The 26,671-nt window shown below is 40.6% G+C and overlaps 1 protein-coding gene across 1 annotated transcript in view; it reads left to right on the top strand.

Moving 5' to 3' along the window:
* The first annotated feature begins 328 nt into the window (after positions 1-328).
* The window catches only part of LOC133563558 (protein mono-ADP-ribosyltransferase PARP6-like), a 28,959-nt gene continuing 2,616 nt past the window's right edge, over positions 329-26,671 (top strand). Inside the window, exons 1-18 of the mRNA XM_061917735.1 lie at positions 329-399; positions 2,780-2,848; positions 4,529-4,626; positions 4,718-4,778; positions 7,293-7,383; positions 9,668-9,734; positions 9,798-9,947; positions 10,110-10,251; positions 13,328-13,459; positions 17,183-17,278; positions 17,343-17,435; positions 17,505-17,630; positions 19,452-19,517; positions 19,598-19,665; positions 21,662-21,710; positions 21,802-21,914; positions 21,976-22,048; positions 22,128-22,197. Of these exons, the coding sequence (XP_061773719.1) occupies positions 397-399; positions 2,780-2,848; positions 4,529-4,626; positions 4,718-4,778; positions 7,293-7,383; positions 9,668-9,734; positions 9,798-9,947; positions 10,110-10,251; positions 13,328-13,459; positions 17,183-17,278; positions 17,343-17,435; positions 17,505-17,630; positions 19,452-19,517; positions 19,598-19,665; positions 21,662-21,710; positions 21,802-21,914; positions 21,976-22,048; positions 22,128-22,197 (1,567 nt within the window). The 5' untranslated portion in view covers positions 329-396. The remainder of the gene's footprint in view (positions 400-2,779; positions 2,849-4,528; positions 4,627-4,717; positions 4,779-7,292; positions 7,384-9,667; positions 9,735-9,797; positions 9,948-10,109; positions 10,252-13,327; positions 13,460-17,182; positions 17,279-17,342; positions 17,436-17,504; positions 17,631-19,451; positions 19,518-19,597; positions 19,666-21,661; positions 21,711-21,801; positions 21,915-21,975; positions 22,049-22,127; positions 22,198-26,671) is intronic.

Here is a 26,671-nt window from a genome sequence, read left to right as displayed (position 1 = left end):
TCATGACTTTGTCAAAAAAGTAAACATGGAACAAAATTCATTGAAGCTGCAGGTTTCAGTCTATCCTCCTCTCTTGGCCGACGGCTTCTGCGGCTAATCGTGTTCTTCGAATCCGAGGCTAAACATGTGGACTTGGGCTGTCCAGATCACAGGAAGAGGACAGCCAGACACACAACTAACAGAGCCATCAAGCAGGAAGTTTTGTTTGAGTCACTGTGGATATTTCACTGTTTCTTCAATGTGGATGTGCAGGATTTATCTGTAGAAGGAGGTCAGTGAAGGCATCATCAACATCCTACACATTGAATTATAGCATAATCCTGTTTGTAGTTCTTTGCCTGTTTATTACAGCGTTGGTAAAAAGACCGAGGTGGGGCAAGCCAAAGTGTGGCAGTGATGGTGAGTCCACATATACAGTATATCTGCTATGGTTTATTACACTACATCAGTGATGTGTGGTGAGGTTCCTGACTTTATTTTTTACTTAGCATTCCTTTAAATTGTCTTCTAATCAATGTACATTTAGACTGCTCACAAGAAAAAGAAGAGCACAATTGGATGTGTCAAATTTTGTTTTCGAATACTTCTTACTTATTAAACCGTAAACCAATTGTGGTCTTACCCTGATGAGGTCCAGAATATAAATTGGAGCTCTTTTCTAAATCAAATAAATTGATTAATTGTTGCAGCCCTATTCTCAATGCACAGGGGAAAAAAAGTGGAAAGGATTCACTGGGTTGGGCATTTTTATGCAGCTAACACAGTAGCATTGAAACATGGTTTAAAACTGTAAACATTGATCACTTTATCAGCGTATTCCTTTCCAAAAAGAGATGTGTTTTCATATTATTGCTTATTAGACAACATGAAAGTCAATATTTACATTTACTTTCCCTCAAGATATAATCTATAAGGAAGGCAATTTAAAAAAAAAGCCTAAAACATTTCAAACTACAGCTGAAGTACGTTAGTTGAAGCATAAAACACAATGAACCTTTCCACAGCATTTGTGTGTTTTATATGAACACACATTCCATTTCCATGTTTGCCATCACCATGCCATAGAAAATCTAACTAAAAAGGTGATGATTCTGCTCGTATTTTGTGACTGCAGTTTTTGCACATCCTTTTAAAATCTGGGCTTCAAACTTGACATCAGTGCTCTTGTGCAATAAAGCTGGGGTGCATACTTTTTATTCATTGCACTAACAGTAGAAAACCCCATCTCACAGAGATTGTAGTAGAATGGGGGGGGATTCTTTTTCTTTTTTTTTTCGTCATGAAAAAGGGATTTTTTTGGGGGGTTGGTGCACTAATTGTAAGTGTATCTTGTGTTTTTTATGCTGATTTAATTTAAAAAATTAATTATTCTGCGGCCCGGTAGTTGGGGACCACTGCATTGTGTCAAGTGTGTCTTTACAACCACATGAGTTCTGTTGGTGAATTAATGCTATTTAGCTTCTTTGGTAAATTGTTTTACTCAGATGGTCAATCATTTTCCTTAAAAAAACGATAATTTTAAGATTCTGGTACGGTAATGTTTACATTTCCATCTGATAACACTAGCTAAGTGGAAAAAGAGGAAGATTAATTTCCACTCCCAGAGCACAAAGCAACACTCCAAAAAATGGAAGCAAGAAAGATTAAGGAAGGATTAGATATCTAAACTAGTGCTGTCAAAAGATACTTAAAAAAAAAATCTGATTAATACCAATTTTGAATGTTGATTGTGATTAATCATTGAAAATTAGTTTCATATATTGCAAGATTTAAACCATATATTACAAAAAGACGCCCAAATGTGAACATGAATGTTGTTTTATTTTCAGAATGACTTTCATTTTTAAAATCGTACTTAAATGCATGCCATTTATTTGCTCGCAACTTAGCAAAAGTATCATTAAAAGTCACTGCAGGGTCAGTCTTCTCACTAAAGTGTGCATTGGCCTGGTCAGCTCACAGTTTAAGTACTGTAATTTGCATGATTAATTTGCATTTATAGATAAGTAATGCAATACATTTTTGTAATGAAAGGCATGTGTTAGCTTTTCCAGCCCTAATTTAAACTCAAACGCAAGCACTTTCTATTTTCTTATCTCAAAATATAGCTTCTTGCTTGAAACAATCCATCCATCCACATTTATTAGCTTGCTCTCGTCAAGATCTCAGATGACAGTTATTTCCTGACCAGAGCTTTTATTTTTCATTCTACTTCCTGTCTGCTTTTTTCCCTCGCCACTTTTCTTCTAGCTTGACCACCTGCCCCCCAGTCTTGTTATTAAGAGCCTCACTTGCTAGCAATCACAAATCAGGAGGCTTTTTGTGCTTCTTTGTTCCTAAACGTGGAAAACTTTCCCTGTGTTTCCCGTGCAGTTCCCTGCTGCACTATCTCTTTGTTTTTGTCAATTAATATTTTTTTTCCTAAGTTACGCCAGTCATCCCCGCATCTTGCGCTCTGAACGAACACACAACCTTACCAGCTGTAATGACCATGTAGAAGAAGAAAACTAATGATCCTCACTTGGATTTGTAGGGAACGTCCGTGTTGTCCTGCCTGTGTGCGTTGGAACAAAACAAAAAAAATCAAGCACCTTGGATAAAAATGTCAACAAAGATGTTGAGCCAGTCAGGTCTGACCGATGAAAACAATCTTATAGAAGATCATTTTATTTCTCATTGATGTTGTGCCTCAATGCACAAACACTTTTATCCAAATGTTGCACTGCATTTATTTAGAAGATCCTTTATCAACATATGTTTCTCTTCTTTGACTGTTAAGGACGCCGAGTGCCAGGAATGGAGTGAGAGTGAGGAAGACTCCAACTCAGAGGAAGAGGAGACAACTTATGTAAATGTTTCTTTCAATATGCACTAATGCTTCAAGGGAAACTACCAATTGTTGGGGGAATGTTGCCTATAACCCACAGGCAGTATGAAAGACATGATGAGAGATGGAGGTTTTTAATGCATTTTAAATACAAAATACACGTAAATAAGAGTCTGATTAATGATAATAATAATAATAATAATATATTTTATTTGTAAAAGCACTTTAGATTGAAGAAACAAGCTCAAAGTGCTACAGTGCATTTAAAAACCCCCAAAAGCGAGAACAACAAAAAGCTGCCCCCAACGAGTAAAATAAATAACGAAATAAAATAAAAACCAGAACAGTCTAATAGCTAGAAGTAGCACAAATAAATCTATCAAAAGGCTTTTTTTTTTTTTTTTTTTTTTAAAGGGTTTTTAAGCCTTTTTGAAAAGCATCCACAGTCTGTGGTACCCTCAGGTGGTCAGGGAGAGCGTTCCACAGACTGGGAGCAGCGGTTTGGAGCTTTGTCTTCGGAGTTTGCAGGAGGTTAGCCTGTCCAAAGTCCGGACCAGAGGTGTTGTGTGGAGGATTTGGGGGTGAGCAGTTCCTTGAGGTAGAGCGGGGCATTTCCATGGAGGCAGTGGTGGATAAGTAGGGAGACTTTGTATTCAATCCTAGGTGGAACAGTAAGCCAGTGAAGGGATTTGAGAACCGGTGTTATGTGGGTTTATTTCTGCATTCTCATCAGGATCCTAGCTATATTATTTTGTATGTCCTGCAGCTTCTGGATGTTCTTGCTGGGGATCCTGACAAGAAATGAGTTGCAGTAGTCGAGCCTGGCATGGACAATGGGAGCTCCACTATTTTGCCAATAAAATCCAATAAATAACTATTCAAAAACCGCTGACTATACTCCATTTACATTTTGTGCCTTGAATATTAACCAAGTATTAGTGATATTGTTATAAGTGCTAACGAAGACAAACAACTTATAGCGACGCCGTGATCACTTCCTGTGTGCCTATGTTCGCATCATCGAGTGGTCCGCTGCTTCCTTGCGTCCTTGCTTAAGTTTATTTTAAATAATAAATCATGCATCTCCCCTGGACATGAGACGTCTGAGTAGGTAATCTGATAAGTTGGTACACTTTGACAACCATTCAGGATCTGGAACTGGCGAGGAAGACACGAAAAGCGCTTGGTCCTCACGCCCCCCCCCCTTACTTTTCGAGGATTATGAGACATTTTTCATCTAAAAGGGAATATCTGAACATCCTAGCAGTCTGCATCCTAATGACAACAGACCTTGTACTGTAAGTGTGATGTTTATCCTGTTTGTGGGCTCTCATGAAGTTTGCAGTGAGCAGAAATCAGTGATAAAGAAAAAAAAATGCAATAGTTGTGATGCTTTTTTAAATTAATGCGCCACTTAAAATGATCAAAATACGTAAATATCAAATGTTATTATAAACTAATGTATTTAATATTTACATTGCAAAAATAAAAACAAATCAATTTTAAAAAAGTATATATATATATATATATATATATATATATATAAATATATATAATCCCTCGTCATGTCTTTCATAATGACTGTGAAGGATAGGTGAAATTCCCCAAAAAGTGCAGTTCCCCTCTGAATACATCTAGTTATATTGTAAAAGTTGTATGGCGTGACTGCATTGGAAATAATGTGAGTGCTTCTTCTCCGAGGGGGAAAGTTCTGCCCTTGAGCCAGGCTGCCATCCCCGGCTGAACACAGACATTGAGACAGTGAGGAGTCAGTATTCAGATAGTGCCATCTCTACCAGGTCCACATTTGGGGGGGAAATCATCAGATTAAAAAAAAAGAATCTAGAATTATTCTGACGCTTTCTTCTTCTTCTTCTTGTATCCTGCCAGTGAGTATCAATCTGTTGATGACGTGGACGTGGATTTGAAGATTAGAGCCAACATTTTGGATGTAAGTAAACATCTCCCTCCTTTGGCGAACACGTCTGCTCTCCCTGCACATGTTTGATGTCCACGGGCACGGGCGGACTTCGCTTTAGGCAAACACAGGCCCTGAGACTCCAGGGGCCCACAAGTAATTCCTCAAAAATATTAGTACAGTTTTGTTCTATTTAAAATCATGTTTTATTGTCCAAAATTGTGACCTTCAAATCCAATCTAAATTAAAATAAGATGTGTGCCAATTAGGGTTTTATCCTGCTGTTTCTGATATCAATCATCCTTGAGTAAGTAAACTTTATTTATAAAGCAGTTTTCATAGATATAAATCACAAAGTGTTGTACAAAACATAGTTGGATTAAATAACAAATAAAATTAAAGCTGCAAGCAGCGTTGGTCGGTTCCGCCTTTGGCTGCTGGCCACCTGACCCAAGCCCTGGTCTAAGTCAGACCTACATAGAGAATTTTGTTTCATGTCTATATGACATTCCTAACAGAAGTTACAAGCAGTTTTGTCAGGGTTTTTTCCTAGGGGGCGCTAGAGCGCAATTTTGATTTTTGGGGTTTAGTTATTTATTGGATCGCAATTTTTGCCAGTCCCGATGTGTGTGTAAAATTGGGTGAGATTTGAATGCATCTTAAGGGGGTCAAATTACAGATCGGCGTTTCTGGATGTTGTTGATAAATGGCTTTCGCTTGGCATAGTAGAGCTTTAACTTGCACTTTGAAGCATTTTAAGGGGGTCAAATTACAGCTCAAAGAGGCAAAAATTTAATTTTTTGTGAAAATTTTGCTTTGAATGGGTTTTTGCAAAATTTGTGTTGATTTTTGCCCTAGAAGATACGATTATGAAATCTAGGTCTAAGTCAGCCCCACATAGATGTCTTTGTTTCATATCTCTACGACATTCCTAACGGAAGTTACAAGCAGTCTGTTTTTTGTTTTGTTTTTTCCTAGGGGGCGCTAGAGCGCAATTTTGATTTTTGGGGTTCGGTTGTTTAATAAGTTGGGAAGGTTTGCTGTACCGATGTGTGTGTAAAATTTGGTGAGTTTTGAAGCATGTTAAGGGGGTCAAATTACAGCGCATAGGTGCGGAATAAAGAAAGAAAGAATAACAATAATAATAATAAAACATTACAGTTTCAATAGGGTCCATGTGGCCCCCACATAGTATGTGGCCCTCACATAGTATGTGGCCCCTGAAAGCTTGGGAAATAATGTGTTGATAAAGTATTTTATTTTTCTCCATTTGGACATAAAAAATACATTTACTGCCTTTTCAATTTTATTACTATTTGATAATGCAACACATATATTTTTCGTTTAGGAAATAAATACTAAAGATCTGTTTGACTTTTGATTTTAAAGCCAGTCCTCAATCAAATTGTACACTGTAAGATTGAAACAAACAAAAATCCTGTCTGTGTCGCCAAAATTTACCTTGAAAATACTGGTAACATTTTCCGTTTACACTAATAAACTGTAAAAACTAAAAATATATATAAATTTTATGGTAACAAATAGTCGTACCGTTTTTTTCCATTTACAGTAATACACTGTAAAAAGAGCAACCATAGATTTTATGGTAAATTTTTCGGAACTGAGCTACCATTTGTTTTACCACAAAATCTACAGATTATAGATCAATAATCTAATGCATAGTAATTGTGTAAAAATATCATGAGGCAAATCTTTATACTTTTATACTCCAATATTATTTACTGTAACAAATGGCTGCCATAACTGCCATGTGGCCCTCGATGAAAAGCAGCAGAACACCTCTCAGCTTCAGCAATCGTCTGCCAATCAATACCTCAACGCGATCGAGGGCAAATTCCACTTCATCGACTGTCAGTGGCATTGATAGCAGGATTTGTCCTTTGCATCTCAACAGTTGTTTTTCTCACTCCGTATTGTGCAAGTTCTCCCACTTAAAATGAGGACAGAGGTCTGTAATTTTCATCATAGGTACACTTCAACTGTGAGAGACAGAATGTGAAAAAAAAATCCAGGAATTCACATTGTAGGATCCAGGCTCGCGATCTCTCTGTGTGGAGTTTGCATGTTCTCCCCGTGAATGCGTGGGTTCCCTCCGGGTACTCCGGCTTCCTCCCACTTCCAAAGACATGCACCTGGGGATAGGTTGATTGGCAACACTAAAATCGGCCCTAGTGTGTGAATGTGAGTGTGATTGTTGTCTATCTGTGTTGGCCCTGCGATGAGGTGGCGACTTGTCCAGGGTGTACCCTGCCTTCCGCCCGATTGTAGCTGAGATAGGCGCCAGCGCCCCCCGCGACCCCGAAAGGGAATAAGCGGTAGAAAAATGGATGGATGGAACTTGCACAATCGCTGGCTGACTAAATACTTTTTTGCCCCACTGTATATATATATATATATATATATATATATATGTATGTGTGTGTGTGTGTGTGTGTGTGTGTAAATTACCAGGCAGTTTTTGTTGTGTAGAAGGCCCTAATGAAAAGTTTTCCTTGGGCCCTCAAATGACAAGACTTCTGTCCACAGGAGGAGGTGACCAAGGCTTGGAGCGTCGATCCAAGCGAGCCCATCATTGTGCGTCTTCACTTTTCGTTGTCTCAGTATCTCGATGGACCAGGTAAGACTCTGCTCTGCAGACATTGCAATCTATAGCAGTGCTTGCGACAAACTCCTTTTCAGTTGTTTGCGGGTCCTTGCCCGCCAAACAAAAAAAAATCTTGCACCTTTATCCTAAATTGGATTTTTTTATGGTCATCAATGAACTCCTTAAGGGAGCTACAAAGCTTTTTCGTGCTACAGTATTTGAACCCTCTGCCACAGATCACAGGCGCTCATTACATCGATCGCGAGCTACCAATGTCAGTCGATCGCCAGGAAGGCATGAAAAAAAATAGACCTAAAAATTTGTGACCATCAATCTTCACCAAGACATTATTTTCGTCACCTGATTGACATCCGCGGCACCCGAGGGTCTTGCGAGATGAGGCTGGCTGCTGCCATTATTAAGAACAAATGACAGGCAGGCAGGCGAGAAACTGTCGTGATGTGGTGGTGAGCAACCCCAAGATGCAGAGATGGCAGGCTTGGTACAAGAAAACATGCTTTTATTGTTCAAAAAATGCAAGGAAAACATGAACCAGCAAACAGGGACCGGAGTCAGAATAGCTCACAGGATACAAGAAACAGGAAACAGGAAACTGCAGCCCTGACTGGAGGGCAAGGCAGGTATGTCTAGCAGCCGACTGATTGACACCAGGTGTGGCCAGGTGCCAATCAGTCGCAGCTGAGGGGAACAGCGCTAAGGGAAGCAAGCAGGAAACTGGAAAAAAATAAGAGCGCTGACAGGAAATAAAACACAGAGGGAAAACTAAAACATAAGCCTGACAGAAACACATTTTATTTCAACAGACTCTCGCGCCGTACCTGCCGTCAATAGCCTAAAGACTGACTGCACAATTCCTATCTTCACAATAAAAGTGCTGCTTCATCCTGCCTGGGCTAACAAAATAAGAGTCTCAGAAAGATGGCGTGCAACAAGCTAGGAGTTTGCCGTGATTGTAACTAAATTAAAGCATCAATAATGAGTCACTTTGTGGGTCTCGCGCACACTGGCCGCTGCACGTAATGTACAGGATGTGAAGTGAATTATGTTTATATAGCGCTTTTCTCTAGTGACTCAAAGCGCTTCCACATAGTGAAACCCAACATCTAAGTTTCATTTAAACCAGTGTGGGTGGCACTGGGAGCAGGTGAGTAAAGTGTCTTGCCCGACGACACAACGGCAGGGACTAGAATGGAGGAAGCAGGGATCAAACCTGGAACCCCCAAGTTGCTAGCACGGCCGCTCTACCAACCGTGCTATACCGCCACTATGTATGTGTGTAGCGACTACCGTCTCGAATAACAAACTAAATTGTGTGTTTACTCTGCTGTTGCAGCTGTCAATGTAATGATGTGAATGTACACCATGGGCTCCCCTGTTCAGGAATTGTCAGGTTCAAACACTGATGACATCTATCAAACAAGACAAGGAGCAAGGAATTAAACACAGACAGAATTAAATTTGGCTCAATTGAGGAGACGCGTAGACAGTGCACCCTTGTACAGTGTCGTCCCACGCCCCTGACGAAAGATTGTACGCCTCCTCTTTTATTTGGACTTTCCCTGATTACATGGCAACAGCTGTTTTTAAGGGACGGGGGTCATAAACAGCCATCGCCTTTGGCTACAGAACAGTTCAAAGAGAAAGTCACAGAAAAGGTCGTAAACCGTTCAAAGAAGAGGTCCCTGGAGGGGAGTCAGGTCCTGCTTCCTCTTCGCTTTGTAGATCTCGGGTCAAGACAATATCTTTCTGTTGATTACAATACATGAAAGAAACAGAACACCTCCATGTTGCTTCCCATCCTACACAGTGGAGTTTTACAAGCCTTCTGCTTGTTAGGATTAAAGACAGCTTTTGTCTTCTCGCCGGGAACTCAGTGAAACACAAAGTTTTGTGATAACTTAGATACAATTATTCTGACAGGGATCACCCCCTAAAAAAGGTGTTTGAGTAGATGAAATTAATTATTTACAGCGATTAAATAAGCATTCCTCTTAAAAGAAACACAGAACTGTTTTCACTCATTTTCACTCATATAGTTAGTCTTTTTTTTTATTTTCAAAGAAGTGTTTTTCAGTTTTTGCTGCATAGGTTTACAAAATTATAAAATTTCCATTTTTTGCCATCCTTCTGACATCGGTTTCAGATGTCAGAAGGATGGCAGTTTCATAAGAAGCTCCGCAAAAATATTGATTTACTCCAATTAGAGATATTGTTTGTGCGTCTTAGCTCTTCGTTAAAAAAGAATATAGATACATAAGTATAGCTTTACTGTATCTTATTTGTTTCCTCACCATAGAATCCACAGTTGAAGTCTTCCAGCCATCAAATAGATATCATTTCAACCTTGGAAAAAAACTCCAGAGGTAAAAGTATGTTGTTTAGTATATTCTTGTGCATATGAAAGACTCATCCTTTGTATTCTGCAGCGTTCTTGCATCCTTCATATCTCGTGAGTGGCAACACCTGACCAATGACACCACGATGGTTCATCAGAAGAGAAAGCACTGCTGGTTCAGGCCTGGCGGAACCATCAAGAAATGTCGTGCAAAACTCAGCATCTGGCTGCCGTTGTCAAAGTATGTCAAATATCTTCACAATATTCCTGCTTTTAGTTGTGTAGAAAAAGACATTAGCTGGGAGTGTGTGGAGTTTAGTTGGATTATTGCATCACTAGCAACTACAACATGAAGCCTTCTCAAAAACACAGCAATATTATCTTTCATTCTCTTTACTAACAGATCGAGAACACTCCAAAGCTGCAGCCAGAGGGGACGGATTGTCTTGCCTGGCTTGAAATGGAACCATTTCACCAATCGCACGACTTCATACAACATTAAGAAGCCATCGGGAGAACTTTTCACTCACACATCCAGTGGAAAGGTGTGTTTTGCCTCTGCAGAATGAAGTGAGATTTAATCATGCCTTCATCTAATCACTTGAAAGCCTGCAAAAAGGGAACCATTAAAGCTACAACTATCACTCTACCATGGTAAATGAGTATAATAAAATAATAACAATAGATTTCATTGATATTGTTCTTTTCTCGACTCATAAAGCGCTTTACAGAAGTCTGAGAACCCATCATTCAGTCACTCCATATCCACACATTGATGGTGTTAAGTTGCATTTTGTAGCCACAGCTGCCCTGAGCTAAACTGAGGTGATCAATCAATCAATCAATCAATCAAACTTTATAAAGCGCTTTTCATGCCTGAAAGAAATGCAACGCATACAGTAGTGCTTTACAGAGTTAAAAACAATACCCCGGTGACCCAAGTCCCACGGACACAGATACCAAACACAAACACACACTTATGCAAGTACAGTATATGGACTAATGATTGCATGGCCGAGTACAGAGGAGACATGTGAGTAAACACTATCACATCTGAGGAATGTAGGAAAAATACAAATAATAAACTTTGTAAAATAGTTAGAACCATAAATACAGATAAAGAATAAAATACAAGTAAAACATATGAAGACTGATGAAAAAAGATCAAAATAAAAATGAATATACAATAAATAAATAGAACTAAAAAAAAATATTGCATAACTAATAGGATAAAAAGTAAAATAGGTAAAAGCCAAATTAAAAATGTGGGTCTTAAGCCCGCTCTTAAAAAAAAGATGGAAGTGTGTCTGCCAATTTGCACCTCCGGCCCCTCGGACATTGATGCACCTTCCTTTCATATCCTGGTGTGAGCAGCGTGGGTGGGGTGTCTTGTCCAGGGACACCATGGTTGTGACCAGGATGGCAGAAGCTCACATTACACACGTAACGCTTAAGTTGTCTAAAACCCTGACCTTTAACCAGAAAGTCCGCATTTCCAGTTGGGTTTTTTGCCAGAGCTTAGATGAGCTGGCCTTCGTACGCCAGCAACCTCAAACTACTTTTTCAAACATTCAAGCTATGATTAAAATGTCCTCTCCCAGTTTTGATTTAAGTGGTTTTACAAAAATATGGCAGTTATCATTTTAAGAATTTCAACCATGTACAATGTAGTTCAACAATGTAGTATTTGGGTATAATAAAAAACAAATATATATTTTTTTAATGCAAGGACATCACACTGGTTTTCATTGAGGGCCACTTGGAAGTAATGGCTGCCATCAGAGGGCCACTTTAACTGCCAATAATGGATTCATTTGCCTCTGGATTTCATTATTAATCATATAAATTGTTTTAAGTAGACTATCGATTTTACAGTAAAAATTTAACATTTACAATATATTACTGTAAAATAGTGCTTTTTGTATTTCTTACAACATTATACGGTAAATATAAAAACAATACCACTGTTTTGTCCTTTGTTTTTTACAGAAAAATCCGGCAGATTAGTTGCCAGAATTTTACTATTAATTTTACATTGGATTTTATTGTTAATGGAAAAAGTCTACAAGTTCCTTTTTTTATTTTGGCAACTCAGCTGCCAGTTTTTGTACCCAAAAAACAAAAATATTTTTTTTCCATTTACAGTAATACACCATTAAAAACTAGATTTTACAGTAAAAATATGGCAGCTCACTCAACAGAATTTTACCGCCAAATTTTTATTTATTTTTTTTCAATTCACAGCAATATGGTGTAAAGAACACTGTAAAAAAATATTTTTTATTAATTTGGTGCATAGTTTGCTGTAAAATCCTAAGTCAAGCAGATGTTTAAGAATTTATTTTTATTTAGACCAAAAATGTTTGGAAAGTATCATAATAAACTGTAACATATGTTGCAATAATGGATACTATTAAAGTTTAAAAGGCATGCAATGTCAAGCAGTATTTTTCTGTCAAATTTTATAAATCCATTACATTTAGTGGGGCTTCACGGTGGCAGAGGGGTTAGTGCGTCTGCCTCACAATACGAAGTTCCTGCAGTCTTGGGTTCAAATCCAGGCTCGGGATCTTTCTGTGTGGAGTTTGCATGTTCTCCCCGTGAATGCGTGGGTTCCCTCCGGGTACTCCGGCTTCCTCCCACTTCCAAAGACATGCACCTGGGGATAGGTTGATTGGCAACACTAAATTGGCCCTAGTGTGTGAATGTGAGTGTGAATGTTGTCTATCTGTGTTGGCCCTGCGATGAGGTGGCGACTTGTCCAGGGTGTACCCCGCCTTCCGCCCGATTGTAGCTGAGATAGGCGCCAGCGCCCCCCGCGACCCCGAAAGGGAATAAGCGGTAGAAAATGGATGGAGGGCATTACATTTAGTGAGAAAATATGAAGTACTTTTTGACACATATCATTATCAGGTGTTTGCGGGCCAGATAAAATGATGTGGCGGGCCACATCTGGCCCCGAGGCCTTGAGTTTGACACATGTTTTAATGCATTTTACCTCAATGTACTTAGCAAAAAAAAGGTGAAATAACTGAAAACATGTTTTATATTCTAGTTTCTTCAAAAGAGCCACCCTGATTACTGCTTTGCACACTCTTGGCATTCTCTCCATGAGCTTCAAGAGGTAGTCACCTGAAATAGTTTTCACTTCACAGGTGTGCTTGAAGCTCATGGAGAGAATGCCAAGAGTGTGCACAGCAGTAATCAGGGTGGGTCTTTTGAAGAAACTAGAATACAAAACATGTTTTCAGTTATTTCACCTTTTTTTGTGAAGTACATAACTCCACATTTGTTCATTCCTGGTTTTGATGTAAATAGTCATGAAAATAAAGAAAACACATTGAATGAGGAGAAGGTGTGTCCTAACTTTTGGGTTGTACTCTATGTCACTCTATAAACTACAGCAAGAAATGACTAAAAGGACAAAAAAGTCAGCCTAAGTGTTAGAATTTTAGTCAACTAAAAACGTTTCCACCATCTGTTGAAGATCTCCAAATTAAAGGTTTACAAACCAATCATACTTTGATGGAGGAGGAATTAGGCTTGCATCGTCCACGTGGCTCTTGCTAAAATCCCCAAAAGCCAAATCTCCTGACTCATTAATTGTGTTTCCTTCCTCAGAGAGTGATGGTCGCAGGAGTGAAGTCCTCACCTCACCTCAGCACCAAGCAGCTGATAGAGCTGATGTTCTTCTCTCAGGCCATCAGACAGCGGAAGACTTCCCCGACTCTGCCGCACGGCTTCTTGCTGCAGGTGAAATCATTCAATCAAGTTCATCCCTTCAAAAAATACTTTTTTTACAGTAACGTTCTCAGAATCCTGACAAAATGTGTTTGAAGCAATAAGAAAATGATTTCAAGTATAACTCCTAAACCCGTGCTTTTCAACCACTGTGCCGTGGCACTGCGATGAGGTGGTGACTTGTCCAGGTTGTACACCGCCTTCCGCCCAAATGCAGCTGAGATAGGCTCCAGCACCCCCAGCAACCCCAAAAGGGACTAGTGGTAGAAAATGGATGGATGAATGGATGGCTGATGTGCCGTGAGACAGTCTGGTGTGCCCTGAGACAGTCTGGTGTGCCGTGAGACAGTCTGGTGTGCCGTGAGACAGTCTGGTGTGCCGTGGGACCGTCTGGTGTGCCGTGGGACAGTCTGGTGTGCCGTGGGACAGTCTGGTGTGCCGTGAGACAGTCTGGTGTGCCGTGAGACAGTCTGGTGTGCCGTGAGACAGTCTGATGTGCCGTGGGACAGTCTTGTGTGCCGTGAGACAGTCTGGTGTGCCGTGAGACAGTCTGGTGTGCCGTGGGACAGTCTGGTGTGCCGTGAGACAGTATGGTGTGCCGTGAGACAGTCTGGTGTGCCGTGAGACAGTCTGGTGTGCCGTGAGACAGTCTGGTGTGCCGTGAGACAGTCTGGTGTGCCGTGGGACAGTCTGATGTGCCGTGGGACAGTCTGGTGTGCCGTGGGACAGTCTGGTGTGCCGTGGGACAGTCTGGTGTGCCGTGAGACAGTCTGGTGTGCCGTGAGACCGTCTGGTGTGCCGTGGGACAGTCTGGTGTGCCGTGAGACAGTCTGGTGTGCTATGAGACAGTCTGGTGTGCCGTGAGACAGTCTGGTGTGCCGTGTGACAGTCTGGTGTGCCGTGAGACAGTCTGGTGTGCCGTGAGACAGTCTGGTGTGCCGTGAGACCGTCTGGTGTGCCGTGAGACAGTCTGGTGTGCCGTGGGACAGTCTGGTGTGCCGTGGGACAGTCTGGTGTGCCGTGAGACAGTCTGGTGTGCCGTGAGACCGTCTGGTGTGCCGTGGGACAGTCTGGTGTGCCGTGAGACAGTCTGGTGTGCCGTGAGACAGTCTGGTGTGCCGTGAGACAGTCTGGTGTGCCCAGAGACAGTCTGGTGTGCCCAGAGACAGTCTGGTGTGCTGTGATAACCCTGTAATACTCTTCCATATCAGTAGGTGGCAGCCAGTAGCTAATTGCTGTGTAGATGTCAGTAACATGTGGTGTCCTGATCAGAATATGCAGACGACAGCGGGAGACAGTGTGCAGGATATTAAGGTATCTTATGCTTAAACCAAAAAGAAAAGGCTTTGAAGCTTAGGCATGTCTTTGCGAAACAAAACAAAAACTGAACTGGCTGCAAAGTAAACAAAAACAGAATGCTGGACGACAGCAAAGACTTACAGCGTGTGGAGCAGATGGCGTCCACAAAGTACATCCATGCATGACATGTCCAGTCAACAATGTCCCCACAGAGAAGGAAAGCGTCCGCACAATTTAAATATTCTGGATTGTGAAATAAAACCAGGTTTGGAGAATAGCGCTCAAGGAAGACATGAAACTGCACCAGGAAAATGCCAAAAAACAGGAGAAAACACCAAAATAGGAGCGCAAGAGAAGGACTAAATCACGACCCACAGAAAAACACAAAAACATTTCAAATAAGTCAGGGTGTGATGTGACATGTGGTGACAGTACACCTACTTTGAGACAAGAGCTATAGTGATGCATGCTTGCTTATGTTTTAAAGTCATATACAACTATTGCGAGAACGACTTTTTACTATCAGTATCGGCTACTGGGTTTCGTTTTTTTACTGATTTCTGCTGCTGGTGTGCCTCAGGATTTTTTCAATGAAAAAAATGTGCCTTGACTCAAAAATGGTAGAAAAACACTGTGCTAAAACAAACTTTATGTCTAATATTGCCTGAATTCATGAATCTTTGTGAGTTTGACTAAAAAAATGCTTTTGCAAAGTTTACAAACATTGTTTTTCTTTACTCAATATGATGAGTAATGTTCTTAGAATCCCAAGAAAAATGTGTTTGAAGTCGAGATGTCCGATAATGGCCTTTTTATCCAATATTCCGATATTGTCCAACTCTTAATTACCAATTCCGATATCAACCGATACTGATATATACAGTGGTGGAATGAACATATTATTATGCCTCATTTTGTTGTGATGCCCCGCTGGATGCATTAAACTATGTAACAAGGTTTTCCAAAATAAATCAACTCAAGTTATGGAAAAAAATGCCAACATGGCACTGCCATATTTATTATTGAAGTCACAAAGTGCATTATTTTGTTGAACATGCCTCAAAACAGCAGTGATGAATTTGGGACATGCTCTCCCTGAGAGAGCATGAGGAGGTTGAGGTGGGCAGAATTGGGGGGTGGGGTTGGGGTTAGCAGGGGTGTATATTGTAGCTTCACGGAAGAGTTAGTGCTGCAAGGGGTTCTGGGTATTTGTTTTGTTGTGTCTATGTTGTGTTACGGTGCAGATGTTTTGTTGCGATCCGCTACTTGGATCACCACATATGGTTTATACTTCCAGTTGTTGTATCACCGTTGTTCTACACTCTTACTTCCTGTTTAGTCCGTCACCATGGTTGCTTATTGATCCCACCTGCTAATCACGGTTTCTGCACACCTGTCACTTGTTGATTACTCCCCTATTTAAGCCCGTCCCTTTTCGTTATTCTTTCTGGGACTCTAATTTGCCTTTGAGCAACATTCACGACTGTCTACTACCCGTATGTATTTTCTCGCTAGCTCTTATGCTAAGCCACTCGATATTCCAGCTTTCATGCTGAATGTTTTTTGTTTACTCTTTTGTGTGCTTCGTGCCAAGTATAGTTTTTGTATTTTCTATTCCTAGCTTTCATGCTTGCGCCCTTGGTTTATTTTTGTCTGTTAGCTCCAGTGTTTTTGTTCATAGTCTGTTTTTGTTAAGTGTAATAAATCATTTAAACTTACCGTTGCTGTGTTCATGCCGACGCATCCACGAAGGGACCAATTTGACATCACTATGCCAACCAGTCGTAACGTGTTCTCCTGAAATGTGTTTGCCATTCTTGTTTGGTGTGGGTTCACAGTGTGGCGCATATTTGTAACAGTGTTGGTGTTGTTTATACGGCCACCCTCAGTGTGACCTGTATGGCTGTTGACCAAGTATGCGTTGCATTCACTTGTGTGTGTGAAAAGCCGTAGATATTATGTGACTGGGTCGGCACGCAAAGGCAGTGCTTTAAGGTTTATTGGCACTCTGTACTCCTCTCTATGTTCATGTACACAGCGGCCTTTTAAAAAATCGTAAATTTTACTTTTTGAAACCGAAACTGATAATTTTGAAACCGATAAGGATTATTTCCGATATTACATTTTAAAGCATTTGTTGGGTGATAATATCGGCAGTGTGATGTTATCGGACATCTTTAGTTTGAAGCAATACAAAATAGTTTCAAGCATAACTCTTAAACCAATGCAATATGTTTAATAATGCCCGGATTAATGACTTCATTAAAAAAATGGTTCCATCCATCCATTTTCTACTGCTTGTCCTGTTCAGGGTCGCGAGGGGTGCTGAAGCCTATCTCCCAAATTAGAAGATCTTTGGAATGTGACAACGAGAGGCAAAGACGGCGCATTTTGTCAGCAACATCTGACACTGCCAATGAAATATTTCATCCACAGGTTCTGAAATATGCAGAGCAGAGGATGTTAACTTTGAAGGAGTACTGCGTGGTTTGTGATGAGAGGCACGTTCTTCAGAGTGGCCCCATGTTGAAGGTAAATCCCCACAACAACAAGAAAGATGCTGGTGGATCTGCGCTGTGAGTGATGGTGATTGTAGCCCGCAGTGTGCAGCAGAGAACTCTGTTTGTTTTCCTATCACACCATGGGAGTAATGTCAGGAGCCACGGAGGAGGTGGCCAGCGGTGCTCAGGTCAGCAAGGTCAACGCCCAAACAGACTGCAGACAATCCGCAATCAACGCTGTCATTTCTGCACCACAGGTGGTCGACCTGCTGGTGGCGCTGTGCAGGACGGCGCTACAGTCCGCACGCAAGGATATCATATTTCAACCATACCCGTCTGTTGTCCATCCAAAGAACCCCAAAATTCTGGCCTTTAGTCCAAAAGTAGGACTTGTTATGCAAATCTAACTCTTCTTACCTATTGGCACCTGTTTTTGTAATCTGACTGATTCTGGAAAATATATTGCGGAGATATTTAGAAAACTATGTTGCCTTCCTTCGAGCTTCCTCTAAACCACTGTGCCGCGGCACACTAGTGTGCTGTGAGATACAGTCTGCTGTGCCGTGGGAGATGATCTCATTTCACCTATTTGGGTTGAAAATATTTTTTGCAAAACAGTAATTATGGTCTGCAAATGATGTGTTGTTGTTGAGTGTCGGTGCTGTCTAGAGCTCGGCACAGTAACCCTGTAATACTCTTCCATATCAGTAGGTGGCAGCAGGTAGCTAATGGCTTTGTAGATGTCGGAAACAGCGGGAGGCAGTGTGCAGGTAAAAAGGTATCAATTGCTTGAACCAAAAATAACAAAAGATGAGGGCCCTAAGAAAAGGCATTGACGCGTAGGAAAGGCTACGCAGAACGAAACTAAAACTGAACTGGCTACTAAGTTAACAAAAACAGTAATAATTTCACCCCACCTAGTGTGTGTGTGTGTGTGTGTGTGTGTCAATCATTGGTACTTTTAACTTTTTAAAACACGGCATTAAAAAATCTTCATATGAACCCTTTAAGTTGTGATCTATTAAATCTTTAAGGGGTTGTATTAGGATTGGTTTTCTACTTTTAAAAGACGTCCTTGAGATCAACATAAGATGTAATGAATGGTGTTTTTCTGGTCAAAATGTTGCATAGATTCTTCAAAGCACTTTTTTTCAATCATATTTTCAGGATCAATCAATCAATCAATCAATGTTTATTTATATAGCCCCAAATCACAAATGTGTCAAAGGACTGCACAAATCATTACGACTACAACATCCTCGGACGAACCCACAAAAGGGCAAGGAAAACTCACACCCAGTGGGCAGGGAGAATTCACATCCAGTGGGACGCCAGTGACAATGCTGACTATGAGAAACCTTGGAGAGGACCTCAGATGTGGGCAACCCCCCCCTCTAGGGGACCGAAAGCAATGGATGTCGAGCGGGTCTAACATGATGCTGTGAAAGTTCAATCCATAGTTGCTCCAACACAGCCGCGAGAGTTCAGTTCAAGCGGATCCAAGACAACAGCGAGAGTCCCGTCCACAGGAAACCATCTCAAGCGGAGGCGGATCAGCAGCGTAGAGATGTCCCCAACCGATACACAGGCGAGCGGTCCATCCTGGGTCCCGACTCTGGACAGCCAGTACTTCATCCATGGTCATCGGACCGGACCCCCTCCACAAGGGAGGGGGGGGACATAGGAGAAAAAAGAAAAGAAGCGGTAGATCAACTGGTCTAAAAAGGAGGTCTATTTAAAGGCTAGAGTATACAGATTAGTTTTAAGGTTGCGCAGTTTTGTGGGTGGTCTTGTTGTAGTTTTTTGTGGTCCATAAGGAGTCTGCTGTCAGCTTTAAGTTCGAACTATACGCTACTTTGTATTAGAAATGGCAACAAGGAAGGATGCATGTGAATATACGAGAGGATAGAGACAAAGGAGGAACTTCTCGACTTTTCGGGTAAATCTCCACTATATCGTAAATATCCGCTGACGTCCCCATTTGGAAAGTCGTCACAAAATGGTCCAATTCCAAATATCTCGTTTGGAGGACGTACGAAGAAGGCAAGATTGTTTTATAAATATCCCCGCCATGACTCCATGTTTTGATTTTAAAATTTCGGCACTTAGGCAGATCCCAAATACAATAAAATGTGCACCAATAGGTAATTTATTTTTTTGTTTTGCATGATAGAACCCCTTTAAGAAGTTTTTTTTCACCACAGAGAAAGAGCTATGCTAGGCTAGAAAAAGCCTTAGACAGCATCCTGTTAATTCGGAGGATGGCACAGGTGAGTGAGTGACCCACTTGACACCATTTTACCTGTGCTTTGTCTTTTTTGACTATATTATTTCTTCAATCTGTACACAGGGTCCAAATTCTGAAATTAGGAACCAGATGGACAGGATAGACCCTCTTGCAGCTCCTTTACTACAGTGGTAAGATACAAAGCATATCTTGCTTTTAGCAACTCCACACACTGGACACTTCTTTAGGTACACTTGCATCGTGCAAAAATATCAAATACGAGAACTGTATCAGAAATATGCATCTATATTTACAAAGATAATGGTGCTTTGTTTTCTTTATTTAACACTACAGTCGTCCCTCGCTACAACACAGATCAAATATTACAGCTTCACATCGCGGATTTCTTTGTTTTATTATTGTTTTTTTTTAAACGTATTCTACAGTTTTTTAATTCTAAACTAAGCATTTTCTTGCGTAAAATGGCTTAAAAGTACCGCCACTAGCGGAGCACAAAACCAATCGAGGCCACTGATTGGCAGCACCAGCAGTCAGATGGTGAGCAAAATAATATTATTTAATACAATGAAAAGACAGAGCAGTCAGATGGTGAGCAAAATGATATTATTTAATATAAACAAAAGACAGAGAGAGGAAACGAACAAAAAGCTCACTCACAAAATGATTGGAGAAAAACAAAAAGATGGCAAGTGCACAAGTAAAAACACAATACAGGAATCGATAGGATTGGACTTTATTGTCATTGCACAAGTACAACCAAACTTTGTTTTGAGCACAAACCTGTTCAAGATTAGACAAACAAACAGGGTACAGGGTTACAGAACAGGAATGCTGTTGGGTCGCCACAAGGCGCACGCCCTGTAAGTGAAGTAAAGTGAAGTGCGACTCAAATGCTTCTACTGAGGTAGCATCTCAAACTGTTACCGGGAGGCTATTCCAGAGTACTGGAGCCCCAATAGAAAACGCTCTATAGCCCGCAGACTTTTTTTGGCCTCTGGGAATCACTAATAAGCCGAAGTTCTTTGAACGCACATGTGTTGCCGGGACATATGGTACAATACACTCTGCAAGATAGGATGGAGCTAGACCGTGTAGTATTTTATACATAAGTAGTAAATCCTTAAAGTCACATCTTTAAGCGCGCTCTGATTGGTTTGGTCTCCTCTAGTTAGCCAATACTACTGTTGCATTAATGTTTTTAAGTTTATTTAAACATGTTTACATTTGAAAATACTTAATTTAGGACCAAAACATTTTTGAATATGCTTTAGAAAAAGAACATTGGCCAAAATAAATCTGTGATGTGCTAAAAATGGTACTACGGGGAGGAGGGGTTTGTTCTCCCAGGATGCAAACGGACGACTCCGGACAGAAGTTGCAGGTAGGAACATGATTTAATCTTAAATTACACTCAACAAGGTACAAAACAGAAAACAAGGAGAAGGAACAAAGTGGCAATTGTACTTGAAGCTAATGCAAACACTTAGCGCAGGAAACATGGAACTTCACGAAACTGTGGCATGAAACAAACAAAAGTCACAGGGACACGGCATGAAGTGAACAACTATGGCATTGAACAAACAAAACTTACTTGGCAAGGCATGAGGTAAACACTTAGCACAAACTATAGCATTGCATGAAACAAACAATGACGCCAGGCCGACTGACTGCTAAAGGCAGGCTTAAATAATGTCTCATGATTAGAGCCAGGTGAGCGTCTCGAACACAGGCGGCAGGTGAAACTAATTGGCAACCATGGCAACCAAAACAAACAAGAGTGCACAAAAAACAGGAATTCATGTAGTCCAAAACTAACAGAACATAACAAAAACATGATCCGGACCAAAGCGAGAGAAGACTGTACCTGAAATATAACCATACAACATTTATGCGAAAAGCATGTTAAACTAAGCATATAATAATGATTCAACAGAAATGTATCTTGAAAACAAACAAATAACATTAAAAAAACTTAGATTCCAGGACTGTGCTGAAAATTTACACTACAGAAAACGGAGAATAATAAATGCTTCTACATCATTGAGCATTATTGTTTTTGCACGGGCAGAATTTCATATTGTGCAGGTGTACCTAATGTTGTGGCCAGTGTGACTATGTCACAAATATTGCAAATCAGAGTGAATGTCAGCTATTTGTTCAAATCAGGATTTTATCGAGCAACAGATCCTACATTGTCAAGCTTCCAGCCAACAGGGTAGGACTGAGCTCTGCAGTAAGAAGCAGCCTGAAGTCATGATGTACAGTATACCAAGATGTACTTCTATTTGTCCCTTGCTGCACGATAGCAGCTGCCGTTCATGCACACGCCCCACCAGTTCCTGCTCATCAGCAGCCCCCCCAACAAAGAGGCTCGCTTTCAAAGTGCCCGCAAGCTTCATGGGAGCACCTTTGCTTTCCAGTGAGTAAATGACTTTTATCCCAAGCAAATCATTGCTTGATATCATTATTTTCTCCCCCAGTGGTTCCCACATCGAAAACTGGCATTCTATTTTAAGAAATGGACTTGTTAATGCCTCCAATACAAAGTTTCAGGTAAAACGATGGAGAATATGAATATTTACTTTGACAACTTCTCAGATGTTTTTAGTTACGTATGTGTCTTCTTTTAAAGATGCATGGAGCTGCTTATGGCAAAGGCATCTATTTAAGCCCCATCTCAAGCATATCATTTGGATATTCTGGTAGGATATCAAATTGCAGAACACAACACACTTGCACCTTTGGAAATGATTCTCATTTTAATTTGGGGCTCGTAATTCTTTGTTTGTGCTTCTATTTTCAAGGCTGGAATGATAAGACAATGTACATCTTCAATAAAAAACAATATATTAATAAAAAGTATGTATGTATATATATATATACATATATATATATATATATATATATATATATATATATATATATATACATACAAACCCCGTTTCCATATGAGTTGGGAAATTGTGTTAGATGTAAATATAAACAGAATACAATGATTTGCAAATCCTTTTCAACCCATATTCAGTTGAATATGCTACAAAGACAACATATTTGATGTTCAAACTCATAAACTTTATTTTTTTTTGCAAATAATAATTAACTTAGAATTTCATGGCTGCAACATGTGCCAAAGTAGTTGGGAAAGGGCATGTTCACCACTGTGTTACATCACCTTTTCTTTTAACAACACCCAATAAACGTTTGGGAACTGAGGAAACTAATTGTTGAAGCTTTGAAAGTGGAATTCTTTCCCATTCTTGTCTTATGTAGAGCTTCAGTCCTTCAACAGTCCTGGGTCTCCGCTGTCCTATTTTACACTTCATAATGCACCACACATTTTCCATGGGAGACAGGTCTGGACTGCAGGCGGGCCAGGAAAGTACCCACACTCTTTTTTTTAATAATAGATCATCTTTATTTTGCAATCTGAATTAAAGGCAACATTGACAGATTTGTAATCATATTTAAGTGAGTAATGATTATTTCAGATGTATATTGTATTGTCTGGCCACTTTAGATTGAATTAGATGGTAATTACAATTCAAATATCCAAATTATTAAAGTGAGTTTATTTTGTTATGTTGTGTGTAAAAAGCTGTTTCCCACCAAATTCCTGCGTTAATTAGTTTTTAGAGCATGTATGCAAACAGCAAGTGTGTGTACGGGTCAACAATGTCAGCTTCATGTCTGCAGGAGTGTTGACGAGTGTGTGGGCTCCCATATTGTTTCAACAATCTGCTACACTGATATGATTCAGTTTCTCATGATCTCACAACACAGTTATTATTACTTTCTTGTGCTTTGTATTATTTCCTGTTCAGCGCTCTTATTTGTTGTTTCACTTCCTGTCGGCCTCTATTCCTCTGGTCTGCTTGTTTTGCACTTCATACCCAAATGCAGCTTCACAGCTTCTTCAATTAAAAGGCCTTCTTTTCTGCATTTGCCCGACATTTCTGCATCCTGCGGTCCAGTTTAATGTTACACTTCAAATGATTTCCCTTTAGTCAAATATAAATTAGTCTGTATATTTTTGTTGTGTATATATTATCTTTGTCAGTGGGTCAACTTCCACATTCAGTACCAGTGTTCATTTTGTTGACAACCTGTTTCATCAAAACAAATGCACATTGACAACAACTAGAACAAACTGAAGTGTCAGTTTTGTCAATGAATAATAACAAGACAAAACTGTTGACAGAAATGGACTCCAGTCAGGTGTAATTACTGTACGGTGCAATATTGTAGGGCGTTACAAGCTGCAATATTGTAGGGCGTTACAAGCTGCAATATTGTAGGGCGTTACAAGCTGCAATATTGTAGGACGTTACAAGATGCAATGTTGTAGGGCGTTACAAGCTGCAATATTGTAGGACGTTACAAGCTGCAATGTTGTGGGGCGTTACAAGCTGCAATGTTGTAGGACGTTACAAGCTGCAATGTTGTAGGACGTTGCAAGCTGCAATATTGTAGGGCGTTACAAGCTGCAATGTTGTAGGACGTTACAAGCTGCAATGTTGTAGGACGTTGCAAGCTGCAATATTGTAGGGCGTTACAAGCTGCAATATTGTAGGGTGTTACAAGCTGCAATATTGTAGGGCGTTACAAGCTGCAATGTTGTAGGGCGTTACAAGCTGCAATATTGTAGGGCGTTACAAGCTGCAATATTGTAGGGCGTTACAAGCACAAATATTGTAGGGCGTTACAAGCTGCAATATTGTAGGGCGTTACAAGATGCAATATTGTAGGGCGTTACAAGCTGCAATGTTGTAGGGCGTTACAAGCTGCAATGTTGTAGGGCGTTACAAGCTGCAATGTTGTAGGGCGTTACAAGCTGCAATGTTGTAGGGCGTTACAAGCTGCAATGTTGTAGGACGTTACAAGCTGCAATATTGTAGGGCGTTACAAGCTGCAATATTGTAGGGCGTTACAAGCTGCAATATTGTAGGACGTTAAAAGTTGCAATATTGTAGAAAGTTACAAGCTGCAATATTGTAGGAAGTTACAAGCTGCAATATTATAGGGTGTTACAAGCTGCAATATTGTAGGGCGTTACAAGCTGCAATGTTGTAGGGCGTTACAAGCTGCAATATTGTAGGGCGTTACAAGCTGCAATGTTGTAGGGCGTTACAAGCTGCAATATTGTAGGGCGTTACAAGCTGCAATATTGTAGGGCGTTACAAGCTGCAATATTGTAGGGCGTTACAAGCTGCAATGTTGTAGGGCGTTACAAGCTGCAATGTTGTAGGGCGTTACAAGCTGCAATGTTGTAGGGCGTTACAAGCTGCAATGTTGTAGGGCGTTACAAGCTGCAATGTTGTAGGACGTTACAAGCTGCAATATTGTAGGGCGTTACAAGCTGCAATATTGTAGGGCGTTACAAGCTGCAATATTGTAGGACGTTAAAAGTTGCAATATTGTAGAAAGTTACAAGCTGCAATATTGTAGGAAGTTACAAGCTGCAATATTATAGGGTGTTACAAGCTGCAATATTGTAGGGCGTTACAAGCTGCAATGTTGTAGGGCGTTACAAGCTGCAATATTGTAGGGCGTTACAAGCTGCAATGTTGTAGGGCGTTACAAGCTGCAATATTGTAGGGCGTTACAAGCTGCAATATTGTAGGGCGTTACAAGCTGCAATGTTGTAGGGCGTTACAAGCTGCAATGTTGTAGGGCGTTACAAGCTGCAATGTTGTAGGACGTTACAAGCTGCAATATTGTAGGGCGTTACAAGCTGCAATGTTGTAGGACGTTACAAGCTGCAATATTGTAGGGCGTTACAAGCTGCAATATTGTAGGACGTTACAAGCTGCAATATTGTAGGACGTTACAAGCTGCAATATTGTAGGGCGTTACAAGCTGCAATATTGTAGGGCGTTACAAGCTGCAATATTGTGGGACGTTACAAGCTGCAATATTGTAGGACGTTACAAGCTGCAATATTGTAGGGCGTTACAAGCTGCAATGTTGTAGGGCGTTACAAGCTGCAATGTTGTAGGACGTTACAAGCTGCAATATTGTAGGACGTTACAAGATGCAATATTGTAGGGTGTTACAAGCTGCAATATTGTAGGGCGTTACAAGCTGCAATGTTGTAGGACGTTACAGGCTGCAATATTGTAGGGCGTTACAAGCTGCAATGTTGTAGGACGTTACAAGCTGCAATATTGTAGGGCGTTACAAGCTGCAATATTGTAGGAAGTTACAAGCTGCAATATTGTAGGAAGTTACAAGCTGCAATATTGTAGGGCGTTACAAGCTGCAATATTGTAGGGCGTTACAAGCTGCAATATTGTAGGACGTTACACGCTGCAATGTTGTAGGGCGTTACAAGCTGCAATGTTGTAGGGCGTTACAAGCTGCAATGTTGTAGGACGTTACAAGCTGCAATATTGTAGGGCGTTACAAGCTGCAATATTGTAGGACGTTACAAGCTGCAATATTGTAAAACGTTACAAGCTGCAATATTGTAGGGCGTTACAAGCTGCAATATTGTAGGCCGTTACAAGCTGCAATATTGTAGGGCGTTACAAGCTGCAATATTGTAGGACGTTACAAGCTGCAATATTGTAGGGCGTTACAAGCTGCAATATTGTAGGACGTTACAAGCTGCAATATTGTAGGGCGTTACAAGCTGCAATATTGTAGGGCGTTACAAGCTGCAACAAGCCATGAAGAACAAGACATATTCATGTTTAAAGAAGAGATATGTTGTATTATCATTCCACCTTGTAAAGAAGGCAGTAAAAACAATCATTAGGGACCATATTGAATATGATATTCATGCCTATGACGTGCAGACTTGCCAACCCTCCCAAATTTTCCAGGAGACCCACGAATTTCAGTGCCTCTCCCAAAAATCTCCCAGGACAACCATTCTCCTGAGTTTCTCCTGAGTTGCAGCCGAGCTGAGTGAGGACAGCCTGTCGTCACGTCCACTTTTCCTCCTTACAAACAGCCAGTCACGTTATAACATCTCCAGCTTTTGGAGACTACACAAGAAGAAGGAGACTATTATATATGTCTCCATTATCCATAGCTGTATCTACAACCCATAATGTCGGCAGGCACGGAGCTATTTCTCAGCGTGTCTTTATTCCAGCCAGCACGTTAATACACTGACATACAACATCCCGAATCCCATCATGCATTGCTTCAAAACTACGGCAAGTAGTAATG

Source organism: Nerophis ophidion, linkage group LG12 (assembly GCF_033978795.1).
Source record: "Nerophis ophidion isolate RoL-2023_Sa linkage group LG12, RoL_Noph_v1.0, whole genome shotgun sequence".
NCBI lineage: Eukaryota > Metazoa > Chordata > Actinopteri > Syngnathiformes > Syngnathidae > Nerophis > Nerophis ophidion.
The sequence above is the reverse complement of the archived record's forward strand: the minus strand, read 5'-3'. Positions and strand labels throughout refer to the sequence as shown.